Source organism: Arachis ipaensis, chromosome B07 (assembly GCF_000816755.2).
Source record: "Arachis ipaensis cultivar K30076 chromosome B07, Araip1.1, whole genome shotgun sequence".
Classification (NCBI taxonomy): Eukaryota; Viridiplantae; Streptophyta; class Magnoliopsida; order Fabales; family Fabaceae; genus Arachis; species Arachis ipaensis.
Genome location: NC_029791.2, coordinates 122,062,141 through 122,076,172, shown reverse-complemented (window position 1 = coordinate 122,076,172; position 14,032 = coordinate 122,062,141). Strand labels below are relative to the sequence as shown.

Below are 14,032 nucleotides of genomic sequence, written 5' to 3'. Positions count from 1 at the left end.
TATTTTATTTATATTAAACTATTCTTTTACCTTAACCCATGACAATAATAAAGAAGTTTCGTAGTCCATAAATTTAACAGAATACATAAATTTAATTACAATTTTAGTCTTTATTATCATATCTTTATCTTTATCTTATCTTTATTTGCTTTTATCTTTTATATGTCAATACTCTATATATACTTAGTTTTATCTTCATAGTTTATAATTTTCAATCAATCAACAATCAACAATCAATAAAATTTTTTCATTTATTCTTTTTCTATTCTTTCACAATTTTATCAACTTATAACTAATTATTATTGAAAATTATTTCAAATTCATTTATAATTTAATTATTATTTTATAAAAAATTCATTATCTCTCGAACCTTGCTTGGCGTAGTAGGCAACTGGGCCTGGTCTGAGTGCATGTACCCGCCCTGCTTGCTTTGAAGAACTTTTTCTTTTCCATCACACACTTATCGAGGTCAATGCTTGTATCTTCAATCAGGGGGGTTTCTGGTACTAATTAAGATCGAATTAAAAAAAAAATTGATTTTAAGTATATATATTTTTTGCAATTTTAATTGCATTGATTTAATTTTATTTTAAATTTTGATATAATATGATACAAATTATTGTAAAATAGATTATATCGGTTTATTCGTTTTAAAAAAATAATAAGATTTTATTAGTACAAAATATAAATAAATTTAGGACGGTTAAATTAAAAAATACATAGTTTTTATTTTAAATTTATAAAATATTAATTAATTAATTAAATAATAATAATACATGTAAAAAATAAAAATATATAAAAAATTAAATATGTAAAATTTTAATTTTAATAAAAGATATAATATTATATCATAATAAATTAAATTAGATTGAATTGAGAAGTAGGTATAAATTTAATTTAATTTATGCGATTTGTTAAAAATAAAACTCAATCGAGTCTAAACTTATGTCATTTTAATCGATTTTCAATTTATATTTAGTTGATTTATTTGTTAATATTATCCAAAATATTTAGCAAAATATCTAATAAATTATTAGAATACCTTTATCAAATTAATTTGATGATTAATAAATATTAAGTTATTTTAAATTTGTTAATGTTCACATAAATGAAAAAAAGAACGTAAAAGTATTATGCTGTAAAAAGAAAAACTAAGCATATTCTAAGTTTTTGCAGAGTTACCGGTTCAGAACCAAAGGCCCCCAAACGCCGTGGTTTTAAATTTTTCATTAAAAAAAAAAAAAGTTCAGAAATCAAAATCCCCTCTTCCATTCCCCTTTGGCCCTTTCTCCCTCTGAAAACTTGGAAAGAATAAAGAACTCAAAAACCCAACGCTAAACCCTCTTCGATACCCAACCACCATCCATCCCACTTTAGAGCTCATACTCATCGCCGAACCCTTCTCCTCGGGTGGAGGGTGCTGTCGCCGCCGGGTGGAACCGACCGTGGTGCCGTTGTCGCCTGTAGAACGGCCCTCTTCTCGTCGCCGTCGCACGAAGGTCTGCGACTCCGTGTTGAGCTCGTGGCGTTGAGGTCTCATTGCTCTCTCTCTCTGTCCGAGCTCAACGTCTCTCTGTCCGAGCTCAAATCCGTTGCCGTCACTTCCCATTCCTCCGTCGCCGCCACTTCCCTTCCTCCCTCGCCGCCGGTAAGCACTGCTTCTTCAATATATTTTTGCTTGTTTTGTAATAATACTGATTCTGAGTTGCTGAGATAATGACACTGAATTATTTATTTTGTTAATTTTTGCTTATTGTGAGTTGCGATGAGTGAATCCATGTCTATGGCTGCTGCGTTAAACCCTCCCAAAACCCCCTTCAAAATCAACCTCACACCCGCTCTTCTGCCTCCCCCAACCTCCTCCGCACTCACTTTCAAACCAAACAACAACTTCCCCACACTCTCCGCCGCCGCACAACCACAACAACAAGAACACGCCGCTCTGCTTGACACTCTACTCAACAGCACCCGCAAGAACCAAGTGCTCCACTCCATCAGAACCACATCCCCCTTCAACTGCCTCTCCGAAACAAATCTTCACCATACAGTTCCCGCCCTCACCTCCAAAACCAGGGGAAAGGTGCATATTTCCCTCTTTAATCCCTCTCCAATTTAACTACTCATTAATACAAATGAATGGAAGTCGAGATTTTTGGTAAAATTGCAATCGTAATATAAAAGCAGAAAACGTTGTATTAAAAAAAAATCATCTGAAAAATTGATGAATTTGGTTAATTGTGGTCTTATGGCACAGGTTAGAGACATATATGATAGTGGAGAGTACCTTGTTCTGGTTACTACTGATCGCCAGAGTGCATTTGATAGAGTCCTTGCTTCAATTCCCTTCAAGGGACAGGTTTTGTGTTCTTATTCTCGATCCTTGTTCTCTGTATGAACAGTTTACTTGGTTGATCATGGATCACACTCAATGTTCTTTATTCCCACTTGCAGGTGCTTAACCAGACAAGCTTGTGGTGGTTTGAGAGAACCCAACATATAACTGCTAATGCCGTTGTGTCCACTCCTGATCCTAATGTTACCATAGCAAAGAAATGTTCTGTTTTCCCTGTTGAGTTTGTTGGTGAGTGTTTTGTTAATTGGTATTTCAGATTGGTGCTTGCATACACATTTTATCAAATGATTTCAATGGCTATGAATTGGCATATATGTTTGGTATAGGTTGTGGAGGAGGAGTTAGTTTGCTGGAAATGATAGCTTGAAAAGTACGATAGAAATAGAATATATTTCCCCGGAGCACCTGGGATAAAAGTTTTCAGTTATCATTAAGTGCTCTAAGTTTATTCATGCTACCCAAACTTCAACATGCTATGCCCATTCTTTATTCATGTTGCTGTCAATGTTATCAAAATATTTTCTTTACAAAAGCGGAGATGAGGATTCTAGAAACTGTTTGTTGACACCTTATTACTGCTGGTTTGTAGCTAGAGGGTTTGTGACAGGAAGTACTGATACTTCATTATGGACAGTCTACAATAAAGGCATCCGGAACTATTGTGGCAATGCCCTCCCGGATGGTGAGGTCCCTATATTTTTGGTTTTGCATTCTTACAATTGTTTGTCTATTTATTTAATAGGCTATAATGTTATATAACACATAACAGGTTTGGTAAAAAACCAAAAGCTGGCTGAAAATATACTCACACCTACAACCAAAGCTGCAGATCATGATGTTCCTGTAACTCCAGATGAGGTATTATTCCTTGTACTCTCATCTGCATCTATCTTTTCAATACAATTGAAGTTACAGTGAAAGACTAGTTTTGGAGACCAAAGGAATGAATAGGCAGAACAAATAATGTTGCAGGAATAAGAAACAATAGGAAGATCTATCTTATTATGCTGTTTTTCCCTTTTTTTTAAAAAAAAAAAGGCAGCGTCAATATTTTTCTTCAAGTGGATAATATTATTTTCTTAAGAGCCTAGTTCATATCATACAGTACAGTTGCTTCTTGATACTAGTGAGGTTATGATTAATGATGGATAATGTTTTTACTATTTTTTAATAATTTTCTTTTATCTAACCTTCTCAATTCTTTTTATAATCCATTTCCCTTGCAGATTATAGAAAGGGGATTAATGACAAGAGCTGATTATGAGGAAGTCAGCAGAAAAGCTTTAAGTCTGTTTGAATACGGTCAGGTAATTAAGCATTTTATCATGTCATTTGTAAAATTTGTGAAATGAAAAAAGTAATGGCATGCCTTCTCAATGTATCTGTTATTTGGATTATAGAGATGAATAGATGGTGTAGACTTATTTTTCAGAATTGTCGGTCTTTTGCACTGGATTACTTCTAGTTCAATGAAAATCTCTAACTTGTCCATGTATTTTTTTCAATAATGCCTTACTGGAACAAAAGTATAAATACCATTTCCCTGTGATGTGTGGGAAGCTTATCTTTATTATTGCTGTGATGCAATTTGACTTTTGACATTGGCTTGCTTTGATGAAATTTGAATTTCCAGCGTGTGGCTTCAGAACATGGCCTTATATTGGTTGATACAAAGTATGAATTTGGGAAGGCAGAGGACGGTTCAATTATGTTGATTGATGAGGTTCAGTGGAATCCCTGATGTTTATTAGATTCTAAAATGCATTCCACACAATTTATGAATAAAGAATAAAGTTTCATTTTTGAAAATTGCAGGTGCACACTCCTGATTCAAGTAGATATTGGATTGCCAGTTCTTATCTTGAGCGCTTTCAAAATGGTTTGGAGCCTGAAAATGTTGATAAGGTGCTCTATATGTATCAGTAACTTTATTTCCTATGTAGAGTACATTATATTTTATTTTTTGCTTAAAGGTTTAGGGATATGTTAGCTTATTCTGAATTACTAGTCTTTGTTCTCTAATCTCTTCATTCATAAAATATGGACAATTAAGTAATCTGTTGATCTTTAAAAAATAAATTTTTAGGAGTTCTTGAGGCTGTGGTTCAAAAATCACTGCAACCCTTATGAAGATGAGGTATTTTTTATTTTATACTTGTAATTAACTAGATTGTATGCTTTAATAAGGTATCAAATCACACTAATGAATCTTGTTCAGGTTCTTCCTGAAGCTCCTGAAGATCTTGTTTGCGAATTGTCTTGGCGGTATTTCTCTAAAACTTCCTCCTTTTTTTTTCCACTTGATATGTGTTTCTTTGTGATAAATACACAAATAAATTGCCTATAGAATTATGTGTTTCTTGGTTTTCGGAATCAGAATTGCTTGAATTAATCATTCAATTTTTACACAAAGATGCTTCAACCATGGTTTTGGTTGCTTGGCACGTCTGTCATGTCTAATCCTCATTCAAATAGATCTACCTGCTACTTTATTTTTCCAAACCAACGTGTAATCTTGTCCTTGTACTAATTCTGTTGGACAGATACATTTTCTTGTATGAGACTATAACAAAATCAAAGTTTGAGGTGCTGTTGTCTGAGGTAATCCATATGTTTCAACATTTTGTTATGGCCATCTATTATCTGATAAAGTCATAGGAATATAACTCCATTTCCTTTTGCAGGAGCCAATACATGAGCGAATATCACGAAATGTTGCATCTGCACTGGCATCTTTGAAGTAACCTGGGAATCTCGGGACTTTTCAGTTCTGTATTCTATAGACCCCTTTCTGAGAATATATTTTAAAACTTACAAGTAGCAGAAATTCTACCAACAAGTGTTTTTTTAAATAAAAGAAATTATATAAGTAAAGCTTAAAACCAAAAGACAGATGAACATTTAACTCATAGAAATCATGCTTGGTCCTTGCCAATTGCGCCATGTATTTAACTTGTATACTTGTCAACCAAACCAATGTCTTTGGCACACACATTGTTACTGAATAATGAATGATGAATATTTCATTAACTTATGTCACATATTGCTCTGGATCTTTCTTTCTTCTTATACTCTCTCTCTTCACATGAAGTCTCAGGGAATATTGCTCTGCTTCTTTGCTTGGTAATATGACTATGATCAATCATCTTTGTAGTTTAGGGAATTTTTTTATCTTAATTTTTAAGGTTAAATAGGCATATTTTGAAGGATATCAAAGCCATCCTCCTTTTTCGGGTATTGATATCAAAGCCATCTTTATCCAATTAGATTGTGTTTAACCAGTTTGATCTTTGCCTTATGGTCCCATCATGGCGTCAGGCATGACCTTAGAGTAACCATTTTTCTTCTCGGTCGTGAAAGTCAACACGCTAACTTGGATACTTGGACATACTACGTGTACCATTATATGCCTTAATAATTTTAAATTTAAAATGATATAAATATATAATTTCTCACAAATATTAAGACATTTGGTTGGAAGAGAGATACTAGTTTTCCTTTTGGATTAACAAATGAATTGAGAAGACAAAAAGATGGAAGGAGATTCAGTGAAGTTACTAGGATTTTGGGGTAGTCCAGCTGTTCTAAGAGTGAAGTGGGCACTAGCAGTTAAAGGAATAGAATACCAATATGTGGAAGAAGATCTCAGCAACAAGAGTGACATGCTCCTTAAATACAACCCTGTCTACAAAAAGGTACCTGTTCTTGTGCACCAGGGTAAGCCCCTTGCTGAATCACTGCTCATTCTTGAGTATATTGATGAGACTTGGAAGCAAAATCCTCTTCTTCCACATTCTCCTTATGAAAGGGCCCAGGCTAGATTCTGGTCCAAATTCGTTGATGACAAGGTAAGAGAGTTGCAGCACCATATTTAGTATCAATCATTTATAGAACTGAGAAAAATGGTCTTAGAGTTGCAGCACCATATTTGTGTATAAATATATATATTATTTAACTTATTTTTAGTATATATTTGTATCCTCATATGTATTATATGCAAGTTGCTGATTTAGTGGCTATTTTTTGTGTACACAAGTTAATTTAATTGTGTGTGACTCTTAACTCTTCACACAGTGTATGCCAACGGTTGTGGCAGCGTTTTCCAAGGTAGGAGAAGAGCAACAGAAGGCAGCAGAAGAAGCTCGAGAGAATCTGAAGAGGCTTGAGGTTGGACTAGAGGGAAAACGCTTCTTTGGAGGTGATAACATTGGCTTTGTGGACATTGCTATTGGCTGGCTTCCATACTGGATTGGAATAGCTGAGGAAGTTGTGGCCATCAACCTTATTGATGCAGAGTCAATGCCTAAGCTTAACTCATGGTTCCATGCTTTTATTGACATTCCAATTATCAAAGAACTCTTGCCTCCTCGTCACAAATTGCTCCCTCACACCAAGGCATTCCTTCAAGCGTAGCCATCATCCCCTCAGAAGGCTATTTCCATTCATATATTATATGTGATGCCATCTTACCAAGTTTATTGTTAGAACTAAAGCTAGAACAACTAAGGTTTGGTTTGGTAAAATTTTTCGAAGATGTGACTCTTCTTTTTGTGTTTGGTAAATCAAAAAGATTATGTGCTTGTATTTGCAGCTTTTAAAAGATCCCGATACTTTTGAAAGCAATTAAGATGGAGTTTCTCAAAGTTGGTTTGTGTTTTTCAAATTTCTAAAGTCTAATATATTCTTATATATTAACTAATTTCAAATTTAACGCTTAAATTTATGTCTTTTATAGTATTTTTAAATTTTAAAAAGATTTTATCAAACGTAATTGTTATTGATTGTATTTATTAAAAGTTATTTTTAATTTGATTTACTAAACATAAATGATACACTTTTTAAAAATCTATCTTTTAAAATCTATCTTTTAAAATCTATCGTTTATTTATACTATTTCTCGCGTTACTAATACCTAATAGCCAATTATTTCTTAATTATCCTATTATATTTAGTATCGTTTACACAAGTAGCCCCAGTTTTGATATAACTAATGAAATATATAGTAACTGCTGCTAAGGGATACAGGGGTTGGGACTTAGAATAAAATGATTTTCTAGTGTTAGTTTTCATGAAGCTCCTTCTACAATATAAGTAAAGTGATTTGAATATGTTTAATGTATTATATATAATAATAGAAAAATCGAAAAAATATAAAACATAAAATTTAAGTAGGCTAGTCAAAATAATAGGGCGTGTTTGATTTTATGTGATAAAAAATATTCTTAAACTTCAAGGGTAACATTTATATTACTATTAGACTAATTATATTATATGAAACAGAGTATTAGTGGTAAAATTTGAATATGAACATGAATTTATTAGTACGGCAAAAATGAAACACTTAGATGAATGAATGGATGTCCAAACACACATACATATAAAATCAAATAAAGAACTAAAATATAAAAAAAAGAAAGTTGGAGTAAAATTTATTATTAAAAATGATAAAATATTAATTCAAATAATTTAGACATGTGTAAAAAACATCAGTAGAACATATCAAATAAAAAAATAGATTAAATGTATGATGGATAGATGGCAAAAAATAAAAAAAAAATACAAAGGAAATTATATACAAAATAATTTCGTTAGATAGATAATAGAGATTGTAAACAATGTGAATAATAGATTATATCCCAAGTTTATTAAATATGAACAAATTTAATTAATTTAAAATTTAAATTTTAAAATTAAAATTAAATTTTTTTTTTTTTAATTTTATTGTTGTTCTGAATAATGGCTTAACGATTCAAAATCATTTTACATGCTAATTTTGAGGTATTCATACAAGTCTGGTGGCTTGAAAAGCAATGGCTAAGAATTTGACCTGCAAGTAGAGTTATGACACGTGACAAAGAGTATTGTGATTCAAAACATGTAATTAAATGCAGAAGAAGATGGTGTTGCGGTAACTTCTGAATTGTAACCATGTGGGCAAGAAGGGAAACTCAACGCCAAAAAATGAATGTTATCATGTGGGCCTTGGAGGACTTGTACAAAAACCGTGAAAAACCTAAGTAGAGGGCCAATAAAATCAAGAATAAATCATTCCAACCCTAATTTATTAAAACATTTCATCCAAATACCCTCCTCCTCTCTTCAACCGTATGTAACTCCTACTTTTATCAATCATCCATCTCTCTGGCATTAGAAGTTTTTTCATTGGCTATTGTCCACCCTTAGTGAAAATAATCATCCAATTAAAGATAAAAATAATTATCCGCATACTTATTGAATTGAACATCCAACATATTTTAATAATATATAACTAAATTCAATTCAATCAAAATAATTATTTATATAAAAATTAAAATAATCATCTACATACCTACTAAAATAATCACCTTAAATTGGCCGTTGAAGTAACTTTGTGCATATATACTGAAAACGAATTATGTCACGTTCTGGTTTTCCAAGTCTGGTTTTCCAAGTCTTCCAAACGGAGCTGAATTGGAAGTTCATTGGTCAAGGGATGAGCGTGGTGACGTTTTGTTTAGCCATGGTTGGAAAGAATTTGCATAATACGTGTCTCTCCAAGCGACACCGTTTCTCCTTCATGAAGTGAAAAAAACTATTACATAAAGAAAAAGAGATTGGTGAGGATGATGTGCAGTGGCGCTTGTCGACGATGAAGCCGGTGGTGTAGCTGGACTCGCAGACTCAGTGTCGAAGGAGTGGCATGCGATTGTGCAGGAGGCTGCGGTGGTGTAGCGGCGCGAGGTGAGGACCAAAGAGCGATGGCGACGAGAATTAAACGTATATTGAAAGTTATAATGAGATTAAAAATAATCGTACGTAGTGTTAATAAGTTTAAATACTAATTTTAATTTTTAAAATTTTAAAATTTAAAATTAAATAATTAATGATTGAATTTTTTATTTTAATTTTATCTCTCTTTTTTAATTCTATTATATATATTGTACACTTACTTCCTCTTTATAAAAAGGAAAAAAGAGGAAAAAAATTTCTCCAAAGACAACTGCATCATCGTTATCATGCACTCATAGCAACCAGCAGTGAGGAAGACCTATGAAGTTAAAAAAAGTATATTTTATCCTATTATTATTTGTTTTTTATTTTAGTATGTTCAATTGTTTTAATCTCAAAATATTAGATTTATATCTAAAGTTGAATGGGGCAATTGTCCCCCACACGGCCACAACTAAGAGAGTGGATCCGTCCCTGTTAATGTAGAGAGGTCAGAGTGTCGTGATTATGTTAGTGTTACGGATAAGAATAAATAGTTATAGGAGAAGGGTTTGATGTTATAGGAATACAATAATCAGCAAAAATAATGTATTAACTATTAAAGTAAGAGAAGCTAAGTGCCTTAGAAATATAGTATTCTAAAATCCAATGCAATAAGACTCTTCTTCAGTTATGGCCTAAAGCACAAATTTGAAATTTGTTAGTACTTGGAACTTCAGCAAATTAATCAATTATTCGCGATCCAAAATCCTAGTGTGTATTTCAGTAATTAATAACTAATTAGATACCGGATTTAGTTTCTTCAAGTTATTCATCGAAGCATCATTTTGCTACTGTAGATTATTAGATCTTAGTGGACCATATACCTCAACTGGTGCTTTCTTTTTGGTGCCCCTCAATTGATGCTTTGATTTAGTGTGTGTTTGGATTTCAGTTTGTAAACAGGAGTTTGCATATAATTGATTTTATAAACTTGATTTTGATAAAAAGTAAGTTTGTGTTAAAGTGATTTATGTTTGGTAATCTTTATATCAAAATGGATTATAATAAAGTAAATATTGTTTGGATTACACTACTCAAAATTACTTTTAGATAAAAAATTATTAAAATAGACATCAAGTTAAATAATTTTTTTATATTATTCTATCATTTTAATTTAGATATTTAAATAAATATTATTAATTAATTTTATAATAAAATTAATATTTATTTACTAAAATAAAAATAATATATAAAAATTAACAAAATATATTTTTAAATAAAAAATATAAATTTTATCAAACCAAAAGTTGAAACTTTCAAGAAATTTAAACGTGCTTCTTCCTTTCCAACGGGTTTCCCAAACACACCCTTATAAACACACGTTAAGAACCTAAAATCACGTTGGCGTTTAAAGAAAAAAAAAAAAACATCCAAACAAAAAGAAGAAGCGTTTAATGCACTCAAACGTGTTTCTCTTCCTTCTAACGCAAAACCAAACACATCCTTAATGATTAGTGCTGTGTACTGTTAATTATAGTATCAGCCATAAGAAATTTCACATGCAATTTCTCTTTGTAATTTGTACGTCAATAATGAATTATTCCAAAAGATAAATAATATAAATAATGTTACTTACGGCATATACTATATTGTTGTCCATTATTATTAGGCGAATTCTTCGGTATAGACATTCAGACAAATCTATACATATAAATTTATGCTGTTTGAATTTTAGAATGATAAATATCTATTAAATGAATAAAATAAATGAGACAAATTCTACGGCTGCTTCAGTTGCAGAAGTACTTGCATCAGTGGTTATCAAAAAAAAGGAGTGTTACTTATTGAGATTAATAAAAAAAATTTTAGACTAATTAAAAGTAGTGTAATTAAGAAGTAATTAGACCTATTCACTTTATATTGTACTGGGTATTTTATCGGGCCTATAAAAAAAAATAATTTAAAACAACTTGAACAATATTTTTTAGGCCTTTTGTAAGATGAAAATCAAAACATATATATAATGATTAATTATATCAAATAAAAAATGATTTTCATTTTACAAAAGGTCTAAGAGATATTGTTCAAGTTGCTTTAAATTATTCTTCTTTTATAGGCCCAATAAAATATCCAGCACAATAAAAAGTGAATAGGCCCAACTACTTCCTAATTACACTACTTCTAATTAGTCTAATAACTTTTCTATTAATCTCAAAAAGTAACACCCTTTTTTTTCTAATAACCATGGTGCAAGTACTCCTACAACTAAAGCAGCCGCAGAATTTGTCCCATTTACTTTACCCATTCAATAGACACCTATCACTCTAAAATTCAAACATTACAAATCTACATGTGTACATTTGTTCTCCTATTTGTACCGAAAAATTCGCATTATTATTATTATTATTATTATTATTATTATTATTATTATTATTATTATTATTTTAAATAAAGAACACAGAAAATTCAACACACTAAAGTAGAGTGACACAAAGAAACATGACACATACAATAAAGTAAAAGGAACACAAAAACGATTATTCTATTCTCATTTTTTACATTGCTATTAATAACCAAATGGATCAGCACTACACCACTCTTTATAGTTTAACAATGACCTCAATTTAATGTCCTCAACGTTACTTTCTTCATTTTTAAATATTCTTGCATTTCGTTTTAGTTAGATATTTTAAATTATTGCAAAGAATCTAATCAACCACTTTTTCTGCTTATCTTTTCTGTCAGACTCTCCTGTCCAACTTTCAAACAGTTCTTTGATCGTATCCAAAATAGCCTAAACTCTATCAAAGTATGTCAACCAAGCGCACCACATACACCTACCAAGTAAACTCACAACAAAGAAATAAATTAATAATGAACAAATTCTACATCTTTTTCACATAAAACACAGGTATTATCACTTTGATGAATGACTCCTAATATATTCAATCTCTCTTTGGTATTCACCATTCTCACTAAAACAAACCATGCAAAGAGCTCAATTCTTGGCAGGACCAAGCTTCTCCAAATTGAACTAGTAAAACTATAACTTGTGACTTCCTTTGAAATAGTCTTAGTCTGCAACACCTACATAAAGGAGTTAGTAAAAAAAATACTTTTTTTTTTTTATCAAATTTTCACATTACTCTGTCTTCTCTATCACTTGATAATTTAACTGGTCTTAATATTTCATGGAGTTGGTTGACAAGTGCTAACTCCCATTAGAACAACTCTCTCCTCCAATGGAAATTCCATATCCACTCTAATCCATTTCAAAATCCACAATCTCCTATAACAAATCCTTACTGGTTTGAAACAGAGAAAAACCTCCAAAAATTATTTTTGAAGGGCCTACCTTATAACCAATTATCTTCATAAAATCGAGTTCTCTTTTTATCCCCTATTTCCATAAACAACTCACTAATTATCTTGTCTTTCACCTGTTGTTCCTTGAAATTCAACTGACAGATATCTTTCCACGGACTACCTATTAAAGATAGTAACTGATTTGATAACATTATATTGGGATTTAAATCATTACAAGAATATACAATCTTTTTCTACAGAAGACAATCCTCCTTTAAAAAATACCACCATCACTTAAACAGAAGCACTGTATTCCTAATCATCGCATCCCCCCACTCCCAATTCCCTTGCTTTTTTGGCTCCTGCACTATTTTCTATTTTACAAGAGGCATACCATTGTTTTCATCCTCTTTCTTCCATAAAAATCTCCTTTACAATGTAATCAACTTCTCTGCTACTTCCTTTGGCATCTTATATAAGCTAAGATAGTAGATTGGCAAGCTATTGCGCACAGACTTGATAAGAACTAACTTTCTAATTTTGTTGAGTACCTTCACTTTTCAAAGATTGAGCATCTCTTCCACCTTATCTATAATCAGTTTCCACTTCTTCACCAGCTGAGGATTTACTTCTAAGAAAATTCCTAAGTATCTTACAAGTAGAACAGCTTCCGTACATCCTAGTAACCCACACATATTTGTCACCGACTCCAACTTATAATTGACCAAGATCAAATTTGATTTTTCAAAGTTAATAGTATGGCCATACATGAGTTAAAAACATCGCAGGAGCCTCTTATAATTCAGAATTGTTTCAGTCTTTGGTGGGTAAAACAAAATAGTGTCATCCGTAAATTGAAAATGTGATAGTTCTATGTTGTCTCTCCCAATCAGCAGTAGAGATATACGACCATTCCTAACTGTCTCTCTCACCATCCTATGCAATACATCAACAACAAGAACAAACAAGAATGGAGATAAAGAATCTCTTTGTCTTAGACCTCTATTCATCTTGAACGGTTTGAACAGTGACCTATTAATTAGAACCGACATAGAGGTTGTACTTACACATTTCTTCACCCATGCACTCCTCCATCTATGACTAAAATCCATCTTTTGTAACACAATATCCACAAAGCTCCACCTGACCCTGTCATATGCCTTTTGAAAATCTAGCTTTATAATCGTCGCCTTCTTCTTGCGCATCCTCAACCACTGAACCATTTCACATGCAATGAAAGCACCGTCGTGTATTTTTCATCCCTTCACAAAAATATTCTGTCTCTCTCACTAATCTTACATCACTGAATTCATCATTCTCACCAATATCTTCGATATCACCTTGTACACACATCCAACCATACGAATTGGTTGAAAGTCTTTGATCTTCTTAGCATCCACAAATTTTGGAACTAACACCACCCAAGTTATATTCGCGTCCGTTAATAAATTGGTGCTTTAAAAAAATCCTAATACAACTGCAGTAAATTCATAATCAATCTCATCCGAACACTTCTTAATAAAATTCATGTTATATCCGTCATTGTCTGGAACTTTAGTCGACTCACAATTTCAAGCAACTTTAATTTCTTCAGCAAAGGGCATTACTTTTAGTGCTATCGTCTATTCTCCATCAATCTTCATTACTAGCCCTTTTCAAAAACCAATATTATTATTATTATTA

The 14,032-nt window shown here is 31.8% G+C and overlaps 2 protein-coding genes across 3 annotated transcripts; both read left to right on the top strand.

The window, feature by feature from the left end:
* On the top strand, positions 1,761-5,383 carry LOC107606184 (phosphoribosylaminoimidazole-succinocarboxamide synthase, chloroplastic). Of its 2 annotated transcripts, none has more exons than XM_021106475.1 (12): positions 1,761-2,080; positions 2,255-2,356; positions 2,452-2,581; positions 2,943-3,035; positions 3,123-3,211; positions 3,580-3,660; positions 3,987-4,076; positions 4,169-4,258; positions 4,440-4,490; positions 4,585-4,618; positions 4,897-4,954; positions 5,038-5,383. In XM_021106475.1, exons 1-11 carry the CDS (start codon positions 1,766-1,768, stop codon positions 4,920-4,922), a joined length of 1,101 nt encoding a protein of 366 aa, XP_020962134.1. In that variant the 5' UTR covers positions 1,761-1,765; the 3' UTR covers positions 4,923-4,954; positions 5,038-5,383. The 2 variants fall into 2 exon arrangements, with proteins under 2 accessions (XP_020962134.1, XP_020962133.1); XM_021106474.1 differs by having other exon boundaries at positions 4,572-4,618.
* Positions 5,808-6,949, top strand: LOC107607892 (glutathione transferase GST 23-like). Its single transcript, XM_016309787.2, has 2 exons — positions 5,808-6,201; positions 6,428-6,949. The coding sequence occupies exons 1-2, from the start codon at positions 5,887-5,889 to the stop codon at positions 6,764-6,766; spliced, it is 654 nt and encodes a 217-aa protein (XP_016165273.1). The 5' UTR covers positions 5,808-5,886; the 3' UTR covers positions 6,767-6,949.

What these genes read in the sequence shown, in the direction of transcription:
- LOC107607892 (XM_016309787.2), top strand. Translation starts at nt 5,887, where the DNA reads ATGGAAGGAGATTCAGTGAAGTTACTAGGATTTTGGGGTAGTCCAGCT. An exon ending in CCAAATTCGTTGATGACAAG is followed by an intron (nt 6,202 to 6,427) that starts GTAAGAGAGTTG and finishes CTCTTCACACAG; the next exon opens with TGTATGCCAACGGTTGTGGC.
- LOC107606184 (XM_021106474.1), top strand. Translation starts at nt 1,766, where the DNA reads ATGAGTGAATCCATGTCTATGGCTGCTGCGTTAAACCCTCCCAAAACC. An exon ending in CAATTCCCTTCAAGGGACAG is followed by an intron (nt 2,357 to 2,451) that starts GTTTTGTGTTCT and finishes TCCCACTTGCAG; the next exon opens with GTGCTTAACCAGACAAGCTT. An exon ending in TGGCAATGCCCTCCCGGATG is followed by an intron (nt 3,036 to 3,122) that starts GTGAGGTCCCTA and finishes AACACATAACAG; the next exon opens with GTTTGGTAAAAAACCAAAAG.